Genomic DNA, 22,674 nt, shown 5'->3' with positions numbered 1-22,674 from the left:
CACAGGCCACTGGCTGCACAAAGGTGGGAGATCACTGTGCAACTCCCTCCCTGGGACACAGACTTAGCGGTGAGCCTGTACCCAACACTGACACAGCGCAAGGTCTGGGCCTGCCCCAGAAACACCCCAGGGTACTACCCCTCTATGTGGGCAGGCAAGCTTAACAAGGTAGGACTCAAGTGTGGAGGGACTTAATATGGGGGGATCCAGGTGTGGGATTAGAGGATTCTGTGTGGGGCAATATGGGTGCAGGCAGCTCAGTGGGGGATCTGGTTGCAGGGGGGATCTGGATGTACAGGGGCTTGTTGGAGGGTTCTGGGTGCAATGGTAATGGGACTCGGGTGGTGGTGGTGGGGAGTGTCCAGGTGAAGGTGGTTGCGCCTTAGCGGCGGGAGAGGAGTCTGGCTGTAAGGGGGATAGAACTCGGCAGGGGGGTCTGAGTGTGAGGGATTCAGTGGGTGGTCCAGATGCTGGGAGAGTGGGGCTCAGTAGGGTGGGGATCCAGATGCAGCTGGTAGGGGCTTGATGGGGTGGCGATCTGGGTGGCTTGTTGGGGTGGTCTAGGTGCAGGGGGAGTGGGGCTTATCAGGCGGGTTCTGAGTGCGGGGACACTGAGGCTTGGTGGGAGGGTCGGGATATGAGGGGGTCTGGATACACACATTTGAGTGAGTGGGGAAGCAGTTCCATGTACAGGGATCCCTCCCCCTGCAGCTGAAGAGCAATGGGTGCAGGAAGTGGTGGGAGTTTGCAGAACCTGCAGACGGGGGAGAGATCTGGGAATGGGTCTGATCTGGCCCCAGATGCCATGCAGGGAAAGAGGAAGTCCTGTCCTCCCCAGCCCAGCCAGGACTATCTGCTGAGTCCAGTGCAGGGTAGGAGCCACCAGCCAGCTCTTCCCCAGTCCCGCCTCCTACCCCTCTGCTGCCTCTCTGACAGCTGCCCTGGGTTCCCAAAACATACTTCTGGAGAGGGTCACATGACCGCTCCTGTGGTTTCCCTTTGCTTCCCAGTCAGAGAGTCATTTTTCTGCAAGGAAGCAAAGAAATCTGCAGGAGATATAAATTCTGTGCATGCGCAGTGGCACAGAATTCCCTCAGGAGTAAAAGCTGCTTCTGTGGGGAATCAAAGGAATCGCCCCATCATATATGCACCAAATTAGCTTTCCCCCCACTACATCTAAATCTTCCTTTGCAACACAGAAGACGCAAAAAGGATTCCCTTTCCCACAGGCAACTCCTCCTACCCCTACAAGCATGAGCATGCTCCAGCTTCCTTAAGAAGATAAGTAGCTCCTCCTCCTGCCTCCTACATTGCAGGTCATAGGCCAAAGTAATAGTCACCCTGTAAATACCTACAATAAGATAGATAGCACAGGCCCCCTGCTAGACCCACAAGATGTTTTGATCTGGAGCTGCTAAATATCCTGTGCTGTGCCTCCCATCCTCGCTCTCTCTCATTTTATGCACTTCCATATAAATTATTTCCAGCATAATGTACTGGTATGATTTGAGAAGTATTGCCCTCTAGTGGCTGACTGAAGATAAGGACTCTGTTATTCGCTGAGGGTGGTATCTGTTAACACAAGTTTTAGAGGCCTGTATTTTTAGCCTGTGATGATTCAATTCCCAAGGTATGAATGTAAAATTTATATAGTAAATTGTCTGTTGTGTAATGCCTAAAGATTTGTAACACAAGAGGTCTCCAGGCATTTTTCAGCACAAGCAAGGCATGCTCTGTTCACATTTCAAACACATTCATCACAAATTCAAAATTTGGTATACCACAATTTGGAATTCCCTAGCTAAGCTGAGCAAACATCATTGCTTTGACTGAACAGTTCTGCAGAATTTTCAACCCTCCTGAATTTAGCTTTCTAGAAAAGTATCAGATGAAATGGAATTATTTTACAGAGTAAAAAGCGGCAGTATGATCAAGAGATTGAAAATCTAGAAAAGCAGCAAAAACAGACAATAGAACGTTTGGAACAGGAACACACAAATCGCTTACGAGATGAAGCGAAACGCATCAAAGCAGAGCAGGAGAAGGAATTGTCCAAATTCCAGAGCATGTTGAAAAACAAAAAAAAAGAGGTAAGACACATTGACAATTTAGAAAGTAGGGGGCTTGGCCAGAGGCGAGCATGGTTGGACTTCCTTTATCCCTGCCATCACAGTCCTTGTAATTTTTTTGTTTTATTGCATACAAAAGAGCTAACAGACCATTGAAATATTGACTTTTGCAGAAGTCATTGATAGATTAACACATTTGTATCTTTCATATAATCTTTAAAATTAATAAATTTTAATTTTGGTTGATAGCATTCCACAAAACAAAAAAGCCAAATTTCCCTGTATTTGTAATGTTAGAATTTTTAAAAAAACAATAATACAGCTTTGGTAACAGTTGAGTCGTCATACCTACTGTAAGTTTCCATTTGTTTACTCATTAAGCCCATATTTTATAACTTGTCTGTAAAAGATGTAACCCTGGCAGGAGTTGTGTTTCTTCTGATTTTTAATTCAATTGGGGCATGGGGGGCAGAAATGACAGCTGAAAAGTTTTTATGACTAATTGCAGATCTAAGTTATATAGTGAAACAAGTGAGTGAAGGATGATGCTGAAAGTCTAAACCAGTGGTTCTCATACTTTTTCTTCGTGGGCCACTTGAAAATTGCTGAGGGTCTCGGCAGACCACTTAATATTGTTTTTACCGTTAGCTAGCTATAGTAAAGCACTTTGGATAAAAGCACTATTTAAAAAAAAGCTTAATAATAATCAGTGTTTTTTTGTTCCACAAATAAAAGCGCACAACTCATTTTAATATCAGTAGTCTTACCTTTCTAATGCGATGGATGTGCCCTCTCTCCTCCAGCGCAGCAGTCCCCCAAGCTGGGGCTGGAAAGGATGGGAGTCTCTCCCTCTCTCTCGCACCACAGCAACCCCTGAGCTGAGGCTGGGAAGGAGGGCCGTCTCTTCATGGCAGCCGCAGCCCTGGAGCTGGGGAAAGTCACCCCTTTCTCTGGCCGCCGCAGCCCTGCACGTCCCAAATTCCCCTCACCCCCTCTTCTCACTCCATTGCCCCCTCCCACTTACCCTCTATTCCCCCAAGGCCGCCACCTCACCTTACATGTGTTTCTTCTCCAGGGACCAGGCACCTAATTAGTGAACCCATGCCTGCGCGGCTCCACTAATTAGGTGGACGGCCCTCATTCTCTTGTGTGTGCCCACTCAGGGGTGCACCTTAGTGGGAACTATCCGCGGACCACCTGAATGGAGCTCACGGACCACAGTTTGAGAGCCTCTGGTCTAAACTGTTAATTTGCTTGTGTTAGCGCATGACAAAGTGGTGTATTTACATATAGTTTTTTGTATATGAAGGCTATATTTTATTTTTAAAACATTTGCATAGTTATAGTTCTGCATATAAGTGAATATAATTTATTAAAAAATAAGAGTAGTTATTAGATTAATATTCATTAATTGAAAAATCTATGGTGCACTATCAGAGCTTTTATGCAGAAGGACCCGATAGTATGAACATGTTTAGAAAAATATATATTTTATTTATTTTGAACTGTACACTGGTATGTATTAATGATGTTTTTTCTCTTTTGCTGAACTTCTTGCATTTTTGAGTTTCTTTTTACTGGTGATTGGGTCTTATATAGGGGAGCTGGTGGAACTTAATGCTGTATACTGATCTAAAAACATTTCTTTCTTGGAAACAGGAATAGCATGTGGTGGTTTGGACTCTGATTTCTGATGGGGCTTCCACTATTACATAAACATTTTGTTCTTGGAGGCATACTCTTTTTTTTTTTCATATTTCAATGAGGAGATTTACAGTTTTGAGGAAAATGCAGTCAGAGCTCTAAAACTATCCATGTTGTATTGGAAAGTATATGATGTTAAAAACCGGCAATATTTAATCTCCACTAAACAAAATCATCAAATCATCATATTCTTAGCAAGTTGTTTTATCAAATAATATTTAGAAATTAGCTCACCATTTTAAAGTGCACTATACTGAAACACATTTTATACAATTTCAGCCACAGTAATGCAGAGTTCTTTAAGAATATAATAATTGGTGGGGGTGGTTGTTTCAAAGGTTTACTTTTTAAAACTGAATACTTACAGCCCTTTTATCTTTAGTGTGCTTATATGCCTCTTTTATATTTTAAAACATACTATGTAAGTGTAATTTGTGGTTGAGAATATAGACATGACGTATCAATTTGGATATGAGAAAATGTCAATGAAAGCTGTTTTTCAGTGGAAGTTCCTCTAAACTTCCACTTGTTTCAGATATGTTACTCTGGGGATAAAAATATTTTATAAAATTTCCTGTGCTGTTTATAGAGACCATTACTATTGCAGGCGGCTTCCTTAATCGATGGCTGTTTAAACTACTGCATGAAAACGCATTAATGAGATAAAGTAATCCATAGGAAGGGATCACTGGTTCTGAGAGCACTTCCTTAACATTTGCATGTAAAATCAGATTGGTTTATGGCTCCTTTCTACGCTGCACTTAGACTTGCACAGAGCATACACTATCTTTTCCTTTTTCACCAAACTAACACCTCTGCATGCTTTCTACTACCTTAGTGCTTGAACTACACCTCTCATCTTCACAACAAATGCTTGCTGTGGAGAAAAAAATGTTATTTTCCCCACCTTCTGCATGCTTATACACTAGGTTTTTAATGAAGTGGAGAAAGCACCAAAAGAGCTGAGAAAAGAGCTCATGAAACGCAAGAAAGAGGAGCTTGCACAAACCCAGCATGCTCAGGTAACAGCAGCAGCTTCATGCTACTAAAATCCAAAAAGCAGCATTAGTCACACAGCTTAATCATTTCACTTTCTTTTTTAGAGTGACTTTGCAATTTAACTTCTAACCCTTGACATTTGTTCTGCTCCCTCAAATGCTCCCATAACCCTTTCCATAGAGTACAATGTATAATCAATTATATGCAAACTTACACTGATATGTTAAAAAATCTTAACATTTGGAAAGCTGTATTCAAATTAGAAAAATATCTTTATACATCCCGGGAAAAATCATGACATGGTCTTTTCAGCTGATAAGTATCTTGTGTGTCTGCATAATTATAAATGTTAGAGTAGAATGTCAAATATTTTCAGAATATGAAGCATAAAGGAAGAAAATAAGTCTAAAGAAAGTGTAAAATTAAGAATACTGTTCATGACAGCAAAGCATTTAAAGTAAACTGACTTAATTAAATACCAAAGTGAAATGGAAAGTTGTATGAAAACTTTAGAAGATTGCAAATATAGTTCCACACCTTGCACCTCACTGATATTATCTGACAGAGCTGGAAGGCAAAAAAAAATATTAAATGTGTTCTTCCTTTTGTAAGGTTTTGAATGTGCTGTTCTACCTCTAGTCAAGGTTATATCACAAAAAGGGTTTTGGGATGAATAACTGAAGTAGGATTTAATTATTGTGTACAGGAGTGGAAAAGGTAGTGATGTGATTGGACTGTTAGTTGTGACTTGACTTTGAGGCGTAGATGTTATTGGCATAATGAGTTGAAAACTTTGTTGTACACCCATCTTTCTTTCAAGTTGTACACCTGAGCAAAGTTCATAGTAAGTAGAGTTTTAGAACTACAAGTTGTCATACTTCTATCAGTAGATTAATGAGTTTCCACTACAGCAAAAGCTTTGATAAATAATAGGATATCCTGATTAAGTTAAAAGATCCTAATTTCATGTCATCAGAAAGTATTGTAAGCATAAGAACATCTGCAGAAATTTGATTTCAAATCTGTAAACAGATCAGTGACGTACAAGTACCATTTCTACTGTAAATGATTGCTCAAACCATCTTCATATTCTCATGGCTGATGTACAATAGTTTAGCGCCTTTGAAAGAAAGGAGTTGTTTTTGTTTACATTTTGACCTGGGAAGTATTGTATTGTGTTGTATTGTATTCTGATCCACAGGCCATTGCTCAGGTTATGATTCAGTCTTTTCAATTGTCTTCGTGTACACTCTTCAATGCACAAATGCAGGATGTAAGTCCAAAAATACCAAGAAGAGTTTATTTCCCTAATTTTTTCAACTTTGTGGTATCTCCTGTTTTTTTCTTTGGCTCATATGTGCTGATGAATTTCACTGTCTCAAAAATTGATAAGTGTAAATTTTTAAAATTGTATAGTTTAAAAGTTCAAATTGATGCAGTGATTAACTTTGGACAAAACATTGTGAATTTTCTCTCAGAAACAGAAGTAGTCAAGAATTTAATGATTTTATCATTTCAGCACCTGTGAGAAATTGAATGCAGTGACTAAAGTTTATGTTGTGTGTGCAGTGTAATGTTTACCTTTGGCAAGTGGCATTTATCATTCTTTTGCTAAATCGTAGGATAAAAACTTGTTACTACTGTCACAAAGAACTAATGTAACTGCTAAGGAGAAAATTGTATTGCGGTCTGCCCTCCTACACTAGCCAGCAAAATTGCCAGTGAAGTTTTTCTGCATAATGTTTATTGCATGTAATGTGATAAAGATTGTGGAAAACATCTTCACTCGCAGCTTGGTTGGATAGTATAGGAGGTAGACCGCAGTACACAATCTTTATTGTGTGTGATGTTTGGTATTGATGTTTGAAGCTGAAAGGACAGAGCTTGCATTTTTCAGATACATGGCTTAGCTTGCTGTGCTAGCCATTTTAAGAAAACTCTTTTATTTTGACTTCCAGTATAAACAGATCAGAACCTATATGTAAGTGATTGAGGGAGGAAAGTCTCTTCCATAATTGCTTTTCTGACCTTGACCACACACTTCTAATGTAATATTTTCCCCAGGGGTTGAAAATGTAAGACAGCATGAAAAAAATACCTTGAAAGTCACTTACAACATGTTTTACACAATGGCACCCCCAGCTATTCCAGTATACTAAAGCTGTATTTCTAATATATTTCAGTCTTCTTACTCTTTCCATTGAAAAGTCAATAATGTGGAACACTCTAAAACTGTATTCTCATGAGCCCATCATTCTGTTTTTAATCTGTATCAGTGTCCTTATCCCTCTGATAATACCCATAACTATCATTCTTCCAGATATTCACCAACTTGCTCCTCTTCCAATTTTATACCACCTTCTGCACATCCCATTCACCCTGGTACCACAATAACCTCTAAGTATACCCACTTCAGTGTACCTACCCAGCCCTAGAGAGATGGTTGTGAAAATTGTAATTCATTGTGCAATGGGACACACACAAGCCTTACTTAATATTTACTGAACTTCTGTAAGAGAGGAAAATCACGTCTCTCTCAACAGTCATTATCAAGTGTGCCTGTAACAGATAGTTGATTCCAGATTTCGCCTTACAGGCGAGTCTCATCTTACGTGGGGGTTCCGTTCCGTGGTTAGCGCATAAAGCGAAAACCGCGTATAGTCAAAATTACATTGAGTTGAAGTGCGGGCGATAGGTACAGTATTAAACTTACTATTTTTCTTCTTTTTTTTTGGTTTTCCCAACTGCATAAAGTTGAAATCGTGCACGTTAAATGCACATAAGATGCAACAGACCTGTACACATCTCTTCTCCATTGAGCTTTGTGAAGTATTTGCTACACTCATCTTACTTTAAAGATCAATAAGATAAAATGTTATTGTTGCTGCTCAAGCCCATGTATCTCATTTGACTAGCATCCACTAGCATCCCAGCTGTCTTCCCTTCTCTCTCTTCTCTAGAAACCATCTTAAACTTCATTTCTTCCTGTATGAGAACAAATGCTTTGCAACTTGGCTCATATCAAAGCTGTCAGGAACCTTTCCATTGACCATATATGGACTCTTTGTCAGTCATACTAAAAATGTCTGCTCTAATCCTCTTGCTGTTTGCTAGCATTTGGTAGCTACCGTCCTCTATCCATTCAGCCTTTCCACAGCATCGTTCTAGAAAAACTGATCTTCTCTTACATGTTTGGTAGATTTTTAAAACCAGAAGGGACCATTAGACTGTCTAGTCCAGCAGTGGGCAAACTACGGCTCGGGGGCTGCATCCGGCCCTTCAGACATTTTAATCTGGCCCTGGAGCTCCCACCGGGGAGCAGGGTCTGAGGGTTGGGCTGCTCCTGTGCTCCAGCTGGGGAGCAGGGTCAGGGCTGGCCCTGTGGCTCCACATGTCCCTCCTACGGCTCCTACATGTAAGGGCAGCCAGGGGGCTCCGCACACTGTTCCCACCCCAAATGCAGCCCCCCCAGCTCCCATTGGTCAGGAACCACGGCCAATGGAAGCCCCAGGGACTGCGCCTGCAGAAGAGGCAACGTGTAGAACCTCATGGACACGTCTCTGTGTAGGAGCCAAAGTTGGGGGCATGCTGCTGCTTCTGGAAGCTGCCTGAGATAAGTGCTGCCTGGACCCTGCACCCCTGCCCCTCTTCCAGGCCCCAGCCCCCTACCCCATCCATGATCCCTCTCCAGGCCTCCAAACCCCTTGGTCCCAGCCCAGAGCACCCTCCTGCACCTCCAACCCCTCATCCCCAGCCCCTCCTCCCCCCAGAGCCTGGACCCTCAGCCTGAGCCCTCATCCCGCTATCCCAACCCCCTTTCCCAACCTGGAGCCCCCTCTTGCACCCTGAACTCATTTCTGGCCCTACCCCAGAGCCCTCACCTCCTTCCACTCCCCAATTTCATGAGCATTCATGGCCTGCCATACAATTTCCATAGCCAGATGTGGCCTCGGGCCAAAAAGTTTCCCCACCCCTGATCTAGTCTGACCTATATATCACAGGACACTAAATTCCACACAAATACCCACTTAGGCTACGTCTACACTAGAAACTTCAAAGCGCTGCCGCGGGTGTGCTCCTACGGCAGCACTTTGAAGTGTGTGTGTGGTCACACGTGAGCTCTCCCAGCACTCCTGGTAATACATCTCCATGAGGGGAATAGCTCCGAGTTCCGGGAGCAGCGCTCCCAGTGCTCTGAGCCTGTCCACACTAGTGCTTTAAATTGCTCAAACTTGCTGTGCTCAGTGGGGTGATTTTTCACCCTCCTGAGCCAGCAAGTTAGAGCACTATAAAATGTAAGTGTAAATAAGCCCTTACTTAGACCACAGCTATCTTCATGCTTAGATGCTTTGCTAAATCAGGCCTTTAGTCTATTTGTGTATTGCAAGTGCAGTAAAAATAGTCAAACTTTTTGTACTATTGCAGCAGAAAAGCTTCTTTGATAGCCCCTAAGCAATGCATGTCAATTTTCTGAATTCATGAGCACTAAAACAAGGACACTTTCAACTCGCAGCGTAAAAAGGTTACTTACTGCTTTTCATAGTGCTTAACAAAATAATATACACCTTATAAAGGTAACTTTGAACAACAAAAAATATCGGTGACTATTTCATTAAGTTATTGAACTCAACTTTACTAAGACACTTTCACTAACAAGTTTAAGAACGTTTTATTGAAAATCTGTCTTATAAGTTTAAAGACAAAATTAACACAATACTAAGGTCTGTATTCTCCTTATGTTCTTTTTTGTGTTCCACTAAAAATGCTGAGATTATGCCCCTTTCCATGTAACCAGCACAGATCCATTTTTAAAACACTTTTTTCTTGTTTTGGAAAGTAGGTTCAATGTATATCATATTTTACATAAAATTTCTTGTCATTTTTGTAAGGCAAAGATGTGTGTGCATGCTTTCCTGTATGTGTAGATACATAAAAATGAGAAGTCAACTGTAGAGTGTGGATAGGTTATAGTGAACTGTGTAATGTCTGTTTTATTTTGACTAAATAACTTAGACGTAGCTGTGCAAAGTGTGCATACAAATAGTTTTGAATAATAATCCCAAACAAATGTCAACTGTTACACTCTTTACTACATGTGACTTTATTGTATCAGAGTTTTTCTGGGTTGTTTGTGTGTGTGTGCATGGGGGAGGGGGGTTTCCAACTTTGCAAATAAATATTTTTGTTATTTCTGCAAATTAGGTTCCTAGTCCTGCAGCTTGTTCTGCATGGGAGGACCTTTGTACATAGAGCAAATTGCAGGACTGGGGCCTGTATCAATATGACTTCCTCAGTTTTTATTCCCCAGTGATATAAATAAATATAAACTATGAAAAGTGTGTGTGTGTGTGTGTGTGTGTGTATATAGACAGACACACACACACACACACACACGTATGAAAAGTAATTATTTTCTTTAAAAGTTATTTGAATAATTTATGTGCAGATAGTTTCTATTGGTTTATGAAGGCTTGTTAACTCTGTGCATTGCCAAATAAAGAGTAGCTAACAAAATGATGATTGTACTTGGCTTTGAGTGAACATGGGTTCAGTTTTTAGCACGTGGTTGGTTTTCCTTTATTGGCGACTGCAGGGCTTCTTCAGTCCCATGCAGCTGCTGTCACGTTTGGTTACATTATGTGGCCCTTCCAAAACCTAGAGTCTAGGTAGGAGGGATCTTCAGACACTGATCCCACAGTTACATAAGCTGCATGTTTTCCTCCTCTTTAAATTCTTCCCATGGAGGACTGCTCCTTATTAGTAGGATTTAGTACCAGCCCTTCCAGGCATCTTTCATGACAGTACCATTAGCCAACCAAGGTCAGAGCCAAGGCTTTCTTTTCATAAGCTTCCCACCTAAATTAGGCAGGAGGAACCACCAGAGGGTGGTATAATAAAGTTACCTCTCCCTGGTGTTGACACGTTATTTAAGCAACAGTAGTAGCTCCTGCTGGTTCAGGGAATAAAAGGTTTAGTTTTTGACCTCTTTGCATTGCCGTAGATGCACAATTTCCACCCACTTTCAGACCAGTTGCTAATTTAATTTGAGAAAATGTAAATTATTTTTTCTAATCAAACTCATTATGTTTTACTCTGAGCACAGAAATAACTGCAGATTTTGGTTAGTTCATTGCTTTCTGTTTCATTTCTAAAAGTGTAATTAAAAATTCTGTACCCTTTCTCTTTTACTGGATGTCCCCAAAAGTAGATAATTTTATTACAGATGTATTGTAGGCCCAATTTTCATAAATGTGTTTGGTTTGCAATTTAATCAAGGGAACAAAGAAAATTGTTCTGGGAATCTCATTAAAAATTTAGTATGAATAGAATACAGCAACTTAATCTATTTTCCCTGGTTTTTAATAGGAACAAGAATTTGTGCAGAAGCAGCAACAAGAATTGGATTCATCTCTAAAGAAAATCATCCAGCAGCAAAAAACAGAACTAGCCAATATTGAGCGAGACTGCCTGAATAACAAGCAGCAGCTTATGAGAGGTATCCATCATCATCAAATTTGTCCTTTAAAATTAGATCTTCTTCTTTTTTATATGCAACTTTTCATCTCAAAGGGAGCTGTTAGAAAAATAGTAAAGTCTGACCTAAATCTGTAAAATCAAGGACATCCACAGTTAAAATTGAAACTGTAGTTAAAAGCATATCATTAATATAAAACAGTACTATATTTGAAATGCCTTTGTTCTGCTAGCAGAAAAGTAATATGTTAAAATTGTTTCTTCTTCGAGTGATTGCTCATATCCATTCCGGTTAGGTGTGCGCGCCGCACATGCACGTTCGTCAGAAGATTTTTACCCTAGCAACTCCGGTGGGTCGGCAGGTCGCCCCCTGGAGTGGCGCCGCTATGGCGCCTGATATATACCCCTGCTGGCCCATCCGCTCCTCAGTTCCTTCTTACCGTCATGTCGGTCATTGGAACTGTGGAGCGCAGCATAGCTGTCCTCCACGTCCCTAGCTTCTCCTTGTTCACTCATCTCTCGTTGTATATAGTTATCATTAGTCTATAGAGTATTTAGTTTTATAGTTGTTAATCAGTTGTTGTATATAGTTTAGCGGGCTTGGGCTTTAGCCCTTCCCTGCACCCGGTGTCCGGGCCCATGCCCGGCTCACCGGGATTCAAACCGTGCTCAGCCTGTAAAAAGCCGATGCCCACAAGTGATCCCCATGACTCCTGCCTAAAGTGCCTCGGGGAGTCGCACATATCTGACAAGGGCCGCATTTGTAAAGCCTTTAAGTCACGGACTAAAAAGGAGAGGGACATTCGGTTAAAGACTCTCCTTATGGAGGCAGCCCTTAACCCTCCGTCCTCAGCACAGAGTCCTGACACCGCCCCTCCGGCACCGGACCGCGCCGGCTCCGCGAAGACACCTCGGCACTGGCCTTCTCCGGCGCAGGGTCCCGACCGAAGGCCCTCAGCTTCCTCTACACCTTCGAAGCAGACTCGTGCGGATCGCCCAGCATCTACTCCTGCTGCGGCACCGACGCCCGTGGTACTGTCGACTCTGGCCCCGAGAGGTTCGTCGAGTCCATTCCTGGAGAGCTCCCCGGTGAGACCTGTGGTCGAGCTGACGGTCCCCTCCACGCTGGAGACATTCTCTTCGGCCAGGGACCTTATTGCAATGACTGAGTCTGCCCTGCCTCAACCCCCAGCGCTGCTGGTGCGGGTTCTACAGTCTAGAGGCAAGCCTGCAGCCATGAGGCCTCCTTCGCTGGATTCGGTGAGCCGGCACCGATCTCCATCCAGGTCCCGGCACCGCTCACGGTCTCGTGGAAGGTCACGATCTAGGCGCCGCTCGCAGTCCCGGCACCGCTCACTGTGACGGTACCGGTCGTACTTACGGCACGGATCCACCTCATGCCCTGCCCGGTACTCTCGGTACCGTTCTGGCTCTAGACATCCTCCCAGCACCGAGACTCGCGTAGCCGCTCCCGCCGTAGGCATTCCCGATCCCGGTCGACCTCCCGGTACCGTGCTGGTGGCAGGTCCTGGTCTCAATCTCGGCACCGTTATGATTCCCGGTACCGGTCCCCGGCACCGAGGAGGTCTCCACCAACGGGAGCAAGGGACCCATACCAGCCTCGTTCGGCACCCCCCGGCCGTGCCAACAGCCGTCTGTGTCTTCTCAGGCGGATAGCGTATACACCCCGGACACCAACGTACCTGCTGCTTTGTTCCATGAACCCCAACCTCAAGATGCTGGACCGCAGCAGTGGGGATTCTGGACGCCTTAGGCATACCATCAAGCCCAAGGCCCTCTGCCAGGTCCCTCACGCTCGAATGCCTCAGAACACAGGGTTCCGGAGGCCACGATTTCCTGTCCTCCTCCTCCTCCTCCTCCTCCCACGGAGGAAGGGTTGTCCCAGCCTCAGGACCCCGAGCTCCATGGGGAGTCAGACGTGGTTCACCAGGCAGAGCCCTCTGCAGACCCGTTCGTACCTGGTCTCTCCTCTTCATCCTCCCCTGACGAGGCTGTAGCTGGAACCTCATCTACCAGCCCCCCTTCAATTGACCTCAGGGCACACCAGGACCTCCTCAGGCGTGTTGCACAGAACATGAACTTGCAAGCCAAGGAGGTCTCGGAGATACAAGACCCAGTGGTGGACATATTGTCAGGGGATGCCCCCACTAGAGTTGCCCTCACATTCATTAAGACCATACAGGCCAATGCCACTACCATCTAGCAGTCTCCGGCTTCTGTTCCCCCTGGAGCGTGAGGGGTAGAGCGCAAATACATGATACCCTCGAAGGGTTATGAATATGTGTATGTCCACCCTCCTCCTTGCTCCCTTGTCGTCCAGTCGGTGAACGAGAGGGAGCGCCATGGACAGCAGGCCCCGGCCCCAAAATCGAAAGAGGCGAGACGTATGAAATTGCTCTGCCGAAAGGTCTCCTCTGCGGGGGCCCTCCAGCTCCGCATCTTCAGTCAGTAGGCCCTCCTTAGCTGCTATAGCTACAACACCTGGGCAGCAGCAGACAAATTTAAGGAGTTGCTTCCGCAGGAAGCACGTCAGGAGTTCTCCGCGATCCTCAGTGAGGGCAAAAAGGTCGCAAGAACTTCCCTACAGGCTTCCCTGGACGCCGCGGACTCAGCTGCCCGGACTCTAGCATCTGGCATAACTATGCGCCGTATCTCATGGCTGCAGGTCTCCGGCCTCCCCCCCCGGAACTCCAACATACCATTCAGGACCTCCCATTTGAGGGCCAAGACCTGTTTTCAGATAAAACAGAAAATAGGCTGCAAAGCCTAAAAGACAATAGGGTCATTATGCGCTCTTTAGGGATGCACACACCCGTAACCCAGCGCAGGCCCTTCCTACCACAACAACAACACCGGCCTTACCCTCAACCTCAGCAGAGGCAAGACTTCGCCAGACGGTGAGGCAGGAATGGTCGCCGGAGACAATCCAGCAACCAAGGAGGCCAGAACCAGAGCTCCTCCAAGCCTTTCTCCGGGCCAAAACCTTCCTTTTGAAGGTGCGCTCGAGGGCGTTGTACCAGTTTCTTTAAGGGATCCGTCCCCTCCTTTTTCCAACCATCTTTCCTTTTTCCTCCCTGCATGGTCCCAGCTAACGTCAGATCGCTGGGTCTTACGCACGTTGGAACTTGGATACCACCTACAATTTGTTTCAAAGCCTCCCTTCCACCCCCCTCCCTCGTCCCTCTTCAGGGACCCCTCTCACAAGCAACTCCTCCTACAGGAGGTGCAAGCGCTCCTCGCCAAAGGAGCCATAGAGGAGGTCCCGGAGCTTGAGCGGGGCAAGGGGTTTTATTCCCGCTACTTCCTAATCCCCAAGGCAAAGGGAGGTCTCAGACCTATCCTCGATCTGCGGGAACTCAACAGATACATGATAAAGTTGAAGTTTCGTATGGTATCCCTGGGGACCATTGTCCCATCCCTGGATCCTAGAGACTGGTATGCCGCCCTCGACATGCAGGATGCCTACTTCCACATAGCCATTTCCCACCTCACAGGAGGTTCCTTCGGTTTGTGGTCAACCGACAACATTTCCAGTTCGCGGTCCTCCCGTTCGGCCTCTCTACAGCCCCAAGAGTATTCACCAAATGTATGGCTGTCGTCGCCCACCTTCGCTGCAGTCAAATACACGTATTTCCGTACCTAGACGACTGGCTTATCCGCGGGACCTCCGAGGCGCAAGTCCTCAGTCACTTCCACGTTGTCAGGAACCTTTTCTTACGTCTAAGTCTAATGATCAATGTGGAAAAATCAACTCTAATCCCCACTCAGAGGATAGAGTTTATCGGCGCCACCCTGGACTCCACTCTTGCCAAAGCCTGTCTGCCACTGTCAAGGTTCCAAACTACGGCGGCCATCATCCGGAGACTGCAAGCGGCGCCCTTGCCCTCTTGGGCCACATGGCGGCCTGCACATTCGTAACGAACTACGCAAGACTCCGCCTAAGGCCCCTCCAGTCCTGGCTCAACACACAATACCGTCTGGCCAGAGATCCTATGGACATGATCGTCACTGTTCCCCCGAATGTCTTAGACTCCTTCCAGTGGTGGCTGGATCCTTCCGTGGTGTGTGCGCGGCTCCCATTCCATCCGTCCCAGCCCTCGGTGTCCCTGACAACGGATGCCTCCTCCCTGGCTTGGGGGGCTCACCTCGGGCTCCTACGCACCCAAGGCCTTTGGTCACGTCACGAGCTGGCCCTCCACATCAACGTCCGGGAGCTGAGAGCGGTCCGCCTTCCTTGTCAGACGTTCTGTCAACACTTACAGGGCCATTGTGTGTCGGTATTCACCGGCAACACAACGACCATGTACTATATCAACAAGCAGGGCAGCACGAGGTCCTCTCTCCTGTGTCAAGAGACCTTACGACTCTGGGACTTCTGCATAGTCCATTCTATTCACCTCATCGCGTCCTTTCTCCTGGGGGTTCGGAACACGCTGGCGGATCGCCTCAGCAGATCCTTCCTTTCCCTCGAATGGTCCTTTCACCCGGACGTTGCTCTTTCGCTCTTCCAGAGGTGTGGGTTTCCCAGGATGGACCTCTTTGCATCTCACGGGAACAGGAAATGCCAGAGGTTTTGCTCCTTTCAAGGCATCTCACCGGGTTCAGTGGCGGATGCCTTCCTTGTACTGTGGGTGACGCACCTGCTCAATGCCTTTCCACCATTTCCGCTCGTCCACAAGGTCCTTCTGAAGGTGCACAGGGACAGGGCCCGCTTGATCATGATAGCTCCAGCGTGGCTTCGGCAGCATTGGTGCACCGTGTTGCTAGACCTTTCCGTAGTCAACCCTGTTCCCCTGCCTCTTCACCTGGACCTGATCACTCAGGAGCACGGCAGGCTCCGTCACCCGGACCTTCAGTCGCTCCACCTCACGGCATGGCTCCTGCGTGGCTGACCCAGTCTGAGCTGCGTTGCTCTACCCCAGTGCGACAGGTGCTCCTGGGTAGCAGGAAGCCTTCCGCTAGAGCGACATATTTGGCCAAATGGAAGCGTTTCGCGTGCTGGTGCGCGGAACGGAACTTCCGTCCCACCGAGGTCTCCATTTCCGATATCTTGGACTACCTCTGGTCCCTCAAGCAACAGGGTCTGGCGGTATCATCTCTGAGGGTTCATTTGGCAGCCATCTCCACCTTCCACCCAGGCGGAGATGGCCGCTCGGTGTTCTCCCACCCAATGGTGGCTAGATTCCTTAAGGGCCTGGAGCGTCTCTACCCCCAAATTCGCCGCCCTGCCCCTACGTGGTATCTTAACTTAGTTCTGGCCCGGCTCATGTCCCCTCCATTTGAACCATTAGCGACTTGCTCCCTTCTCTACTCTCCCGGAAAACCGCTTTCCTGGTGGCCATCACATCCGCAAGGCGGGTGTCGGAGCTTCAGGCCCTCACGATAGATCCCCCCGTATACTGTGTTCCACAGGGACAAGGTGCAGCTGAGGCCGCACCCAGTCTTTCTCCCCAAGTGGTATCGGCCTTCCATGTTAACCAGGAGATCTTCCTACCTGTCTTCTTCCCAAAACCCCATTCGTCTCACAGGGAGCAGCAGCTACACTCACTGGACGTCCGTAGGGTGCTTGCTTTTTATATAGAGTGAACTAAGCCACTCCGCAGAACCCCCCCCCAGCTCTTTGTTGCGGTGGCTGAACGTGTCAAAGGGTTACCCGTCTCCTCGCAGAGGATTTCCTCCTGGGTAACGTCCTGCATCCGCGCCTGTTACGACTTGGCTCACGCCCCTTCGGGCCACATGACTGCGCAATCCGCCAGGGCTCAGGCCTCATCGGCTGCCTTTCTCGCTCACGTGCCCATTCATGAAATCTGTCAGGCAGCGACCTGGTCCTCGGTCCATACCTTCGCTTCCCACTACACCCTGGTTCAGCAGTCTAGGGATGATGCAGCCTTCAGCTCCGCCATGTTGCACTCTGCGACATCTCACTCCGACCCCACCGCCTAGGTAAGGCTTGGGAATCACCTAACTGGAATGGATATGAGCAACACACCTCGAAGAACAACAGTTACAAAGATGAGTTACCGTCTTTTTTTGAGCTGTTCCTTGCCTTTTCTGACTCAGCCAATACCTATTTATTTGCACAGTTTTGGTCACATAATTTTGAATTTTGCTTATAACTCTATAACAAAAAAAATTTACTCAAGACATTTCCAGATAACACTTTTCTTGTATTAATTCTTAATTAAACACAGTGAATACAGTATTCATTGAATACTGCGCACAGATGTGATCTCCTCCTCTCAAAAAAGATATACTGCCATTAGAAAAGGTTCAGAGAAGGGCAACTAAAATGATTAGGGATTTGGAACGGGCCCCATATGAGGAGAGATTAAAGAGGCTAGGACTTTTCAGTTTGGAAAAGAGGAGACTAAGGGCTTGTCTACATTACCGGCTGGATCGATGGGCAGCAATCAATCCAGTGGGGGTTGATTTATCACATCTAGTCTAGACGTGATAAATTGACCTCCGAGCACTCTCCCATCGACTCTGGTACTCCAGCAGGGCGAGAGGCGCAGGCCGAGTCGACGGGGGAGCATCGGCCATCAATTTAACCCAGTGAAGACACGGTGTAAATCTAAGTACGTGATTCACATAGCTAAAGTTGCGTAACTTGGATCGATACCCCACCCCACCCCTTAGTGTAGACAAGGCCTAAGGTGAGATATGAGAGAGGTGTATAAAATCATGAGTGGTGTGAAAAAAGTGAATAAGAAAAAGTTATTTCCTTGTTCCCATAATATAAGAACTAGGGGCCACGAAATGAAATTAATGGGCAGCAGGTTTAAAACAAATAAAAGGAAGCTCTTCTTCACACTGTGCACAGTCAACCTGTGGAACTCCTTGCCTGAGGAAGGAATGGTGTCCCTAGCCTCGGTTTGTCAGATGGTGGAGATGGATGGCAGGAGAGAGAGCATTTGATCATTAGCTGTTAGGTTCATTCCCTTCAGGGCACCTGGCATTGGCCACTGTTGGGAGACAGGATACTGGGCTGGATGGACCTTTGGTCTGACCCAGTATGGCCATTCTAATGTTCTTAAAATTGTAACTATTGATCATTTTATTAGATATGGTGGTGTTGCATATATCTGTATTAATGGCTTCTTACAAATATGTTTTTATCATTTTGTTTAAATTAAAATATCCCTGTAATTTTAAATATATATGTGTAGATTAGAAAATACTATGTAGTACTTTCTGGAACAAACTTCCTCCTCCTCCTCCTCCAGCTCGTGAAGCTGCAATCTGGGAGCTAGAAGAACGACATTTACAGGAAAAACATCAGCTTCTGAAGCAGCAACTCAAAGATCAGTACTTCATGCAGAGACACCAGCTTCTTAAGAGGCATGAAAAAGTTAGTGCTGAGTTTGTCCCTTTCCTCTATATTACAATCTTCAGTGGTATATTAAAATATCTTTTGATCTATAATACTAGTTTACTTGTCTACAACAACTTGGTTCATTCAACTTGTGTAGCTTCTTTCTTGCTATATAAATCTCTCTTCGCTTTGTTTTGTTGCTTCAGTCAGTACATTGAGGCACTTTATCAAAGTTGTTTGACATGTTTGGTAGTTAACACATTATTTATATTTCAAGCACTCAAAGTAAGCCATTAGGAGAGAGATATTCCTTATCCAGAAAGATTACAATCTAAATTTAAGACCAGATGTAACATGGGAGAACAGTAAACGATTAGGGAGCACAAAAGGAAGCACTGCTGTTACAAATATAGAAACTTACCTTCCAAAAATACGTTTACATATTTTCTTATGTGATCAGTCCCATCCATTTGCATAGTTATTTGTAGTATTGGGCCTATAAAGTAATGGGATCAAGATACTTCTTATGTCAAATTTAGCCCAAAAGTTAGATTTCAAAAAACAAGTTTTTAAAAATAAAAAACCAATAGAAACATTAGCATTAGTGGGTTCTTGTTAATATTGGTGTTTTATTCCAAGAGAAGCAGGTGCTTTAAACAAATAGTTCTCTGCCGTGTTTAGAGTCCAATGACTCTTGTTATTGCAAGAGAACCTGAAAGTGCTATTGACCATATTCTGAGCTACATTGCCCTGGTGTAAATCCCAAGTAATTACACTAAAGTTAGAGTTTTAATAACCTATGGTATTTTTAACATAGGTAAAGAGGTCTTATTTAAGAATATTTAACATCAATGTCCCTATAAGGCCCCAAGTTCAGTAAAATACTATAAGTAGGGTCCTACCAAATTTGTGGCCGTGAAAAATGCATCACAGACTGTGAAATTTGGTCTGTTGTGTACTTTTACCCTCTCCTTCAGAGCTGGGCAGCTTGGCTTCACTGGGCTTTGAATCAGACCCCTGCAGAAATGGGATGGACTTAAGCACATGTTTAAGTGCTTTGCTAAATTGATGCCTAAATGTTTAAACATATTATGTTAGTCATATAGCAATATTACAAACAATCTTTTTGTTCAAAACCTTTTTAGGAAACAGAACAGATGCAACGATATAATCAACGGCTTATTGAGGAGTTGAAGAACAGGCAAACTCAGGAAAGAGCAAGACTGCCCAAAATTCAGCGAAGTGAAGCAAAGACTCGAATGGCTATGTTTAAGAAAAGTTTAAGAATTAACTCATCAGGCACTCCAGAACAGGATCGTGAGAAGATTAAACAGGTGACTGACAAACATCTGTAGTTTAAAATATCTGAAAGTGCTTGAGTTGAGTGAAGATTTGAAGTATAGTTATGTGTATTCAGTTGTATTTTAAAAGGCATCAGTTTAAAGGCCTAGAGAGATTATTGCTGCATGACTGTCCCGAGTCAGTCTTTTATGTATGTCAGAAGTGAACAAGGACTTGAAATTCTGTGCAAGAAGTACATTTAGCCTCAGGATGTTATGAACCTTATATTGCTTAGTGTTCACTTTCACGGACAGCTTTTGGAATGTAATTTTATTGAGTATCAGAGGGATAGCCGTGTTAGTCTGGATCTGTAAAAGCAGCAGAGAATCCTGTGGCACCTTATAGACTAACAGACGTTTTGGAGCATGAGCTTTCGTGGGTGAATACCCACTTCGTCAGACGCAGGTAGTGGAAATTTCCAGGGGTAGGTATATATATGCTAGCAAGCAAGCTAGAGATAACGAGGTTAGTTCAATCAGGGAGGATGGGCCCGTGTTTCTAGCAGTACGGTGTGAAAACCAAGGAGGAAAACTGGTTCTGTAATTGGCAGCCATTCACAGTCTTTGTTTATCGCGAGCTGATGGTGTCAAATTTGCAAATGAACTGAAGCTCAGCAGTCTCTCTTGAGTCTGGTCCTGAAGTTTTTTGCTGCAGGATGGCCACCTTAAGGTCTGCTATAGTTGGCAGGGAGTGAGTGCTCTCTACAGGATTTTTGTATATTGCTTCTACATTCTGATTTGTGTCCATTTATTCCTTTTCCCCATGTGACTGTCCAGTTTGGGCCGATGTACAAGCAGAGGGCATTGTCGGCATATGATGGCGTATATTACATTGGTGGACGTGCAGGTGAATGAACCAGTGATGGTGTCGCTGATCTGGTTAGGTCTGTGATGGTGTGCTGGTGTAGATATGGGCAGATTGGCATCGAGGTTTGTTGCATGGATTGGTTCCTGAGCTAGAGTTACTATGGTACGGTGGTTGCAGTTTGGGTGAGAATACGTTCAGGTGGCGGTTGTCTGTGGGCAAGGATTGGCCTGCCACCCAGACCTGTGAAAGTTTGGAGTCATTGTCCAGGATGGGTTGTAGATCCCTGATGATGGTTGGAGGGTTTTAGCTGGGGGCTGTATGTGATGGCAGTGGAGTCCTGTTGGTTTCTTTCTTGGGTTGTCTTGTAGAGGAGGCTCTGTACACGTCTGGCTCTGTTGATCTGGTTTCCTAATTTCCTCCGGGTATTGTAGTTTTGAGAATGCCTTGGTGGAGATTTTGTAGGTGTTGGTCTCTGTCTGAGGGGTTAGAAGCAGATGCGGTTGTACCTCGTGCTTGGCTGTAGACATGGATGTGTGATGTGCCCGATGGAAGCTGGAGGCATGAGGTAGGCATGCGTCGTAGGTTTTTGGTATGGGGTGGTGGTGCTAATGTGACCATCGCTTATTTGCACCGGCGTGTCTAGAAAGTGGACCTCCTGTGTAGATTGGTCCAGGCTGAGTGGTAGAGGTTGGATGGTGCGGGTGGAAGTTGTTGAATCGTGGTGGTTTTTCTAGAGTCTCCTTCCATGGGTCCAGATGATGAAGATGTCTTCAATGTAGCAGGTAGAGAAGGGGCGTTGATGGACGAGAGCTGAGGAAGCGTTGTTCCAGGTCAGCCATAAAATATTGGCGTATTGTGGGGCCATGCGGGTGCCCATAGCAGTGCCACTGATCTGGAAGATATATATTGTCATCAAACTTGAAATAGTGTGTGCGAGTATATAAGACACAGAGCTCAGCAGCCAGTTCTGTGCGCTCATCAGGGATACTGTTCCTGACGGCTTGTATTCCATCTGTGTGTGGGATGTTTGTGTTAGGAGGCCTCTACATCCATGGTGCGTAGATGGTGTTTTCTGGGAGGTGACCAATGCATTGTAGTTTCCTTAGGAAATCAGAGGTGTCACGGAATAGCTGGGAGTGCTGGTGGCATGGGCTCTAGATTCCATATCTACTCATCTTCAGTGAGAGTGCCAATGCCCGAGATGATGGGCGTCCAGGATTTCCGGGTTGTGGATTTGGGTAGTAGATAGAATACCCTGGTCGTGGCTCTAAGAGTATAGCTGATTTGTTCCGTATTAGTGTGGGAGTGTCCTGAGTAATGGTGCAGTTCCTTAGTGTATTCCTCAGTGGGATCTGAGGGAAGTGGCCTGTAGAATTTGGTATTGGAGAGTTGTCTGGCGGCCTCCTTTTGGTAGTCAGACCTGTCATGATGACACAGCACCTCCTTTATCAGCCTCTTGATTCACTGGTTCATCACTGGTCTCTCACCTGCACGTCCACCAATGTTATACGCCATCATATGCCAAGCAATGCCCTCTGCTATGTACATTGCCAAAACTGGACAGTCACACGGAAAAGGATAATGGACACAAATCAGATATCAGAAGGCAATATACAAAAACCGTAGGAGAGCACTTCAACCTCCCTGGCCACACTATAGCAGACCTTAAGGTGGCCATCCTGCAGCAAAAAAACTCAGGACCAGACTTCAAGAGAAACTGCTGAGCTTCAGTTCATTTGCAAATTTGACACCATCAGCTCGGATAAACAAAGACTGTGAATGGCTTGCAATTACAGAACCAGTTTCTCTCCCTTGTTTTCACACCTCTACTGCTAGAACAGGCCCATCCTCCCTGATTAACTACCTCGTTATCTCTAGCTTGCTTGCTAGCATATATATACCTACCCCTGGAAATTTCCACTACCTGTGTCTGACGAAGTGGGT

At 45.3% G+C, this 22,674-nt stretch overlaps 1 protein-coding gene across 5 annotated transcripts in view; it reads left to right on the top strand.

The window, feature by feature from the left end:
• The window catches only part of SLK (STE20 like kinase), an 87,377-nt gene that overhangs the window by 50,481 nt on the left and 14,222 nt on the right, over nucleotides 1-22,674 (top strand). For 3 of the 5 annotated variants that reach the window (XM_032786109.2, XM_032786113.2, XM_032786108.2), the window contains exons 12-16: nucleotides 1,911-2,090; nucleotides 4,703-4,795; nucleotides 11,139-11,268; nucleotides 18,494-18,618; nucleotides 19,728-19,916. In XM_032786109.2, the coding sequence (XP_032642000.1) occupies nucleotides 1,911-2,090; nucleotides 4,703-4,795; nucleotides 11,139-11,268; nucleotides 18,494-18,618; nucleotides 19,728-19,916 (717 nt within the window). The remainder of the gene's footprint in view (nucleotides 1-1,910; nucleotides 2,091-4,702; nucleotides 4,796-11,138; nucleotides 11,269-18,493; nucleotides 18,619-19,727; nucleotides 19,917-22,674) is intronic. The other 2 variants (XM_032786111.2, XM_032786110.2) reach the window with 1 other exon arrangement.

The sequence above is a fragment of the Chelonoidis abingdonii genome, chromosome 16 (assembly GCF_003597395.2).
Source record: "Chelonoidis abingdonii isolate Lonesome George chromosome 16, CheloAbing_2.0, whole genome shotgun sequence".
Classification (NCBI taxonomy): domain Eukaryota; kingdom Metazoa; phylum Chordata; order Testudines; family Testudinidae; genus Chelonoidis; species Chelonoidis abingdonii.
Note: the sequence above shows the minus strand (reverse complement) of the source record. Positions and strands in the feature narration are given on the sequence as shown.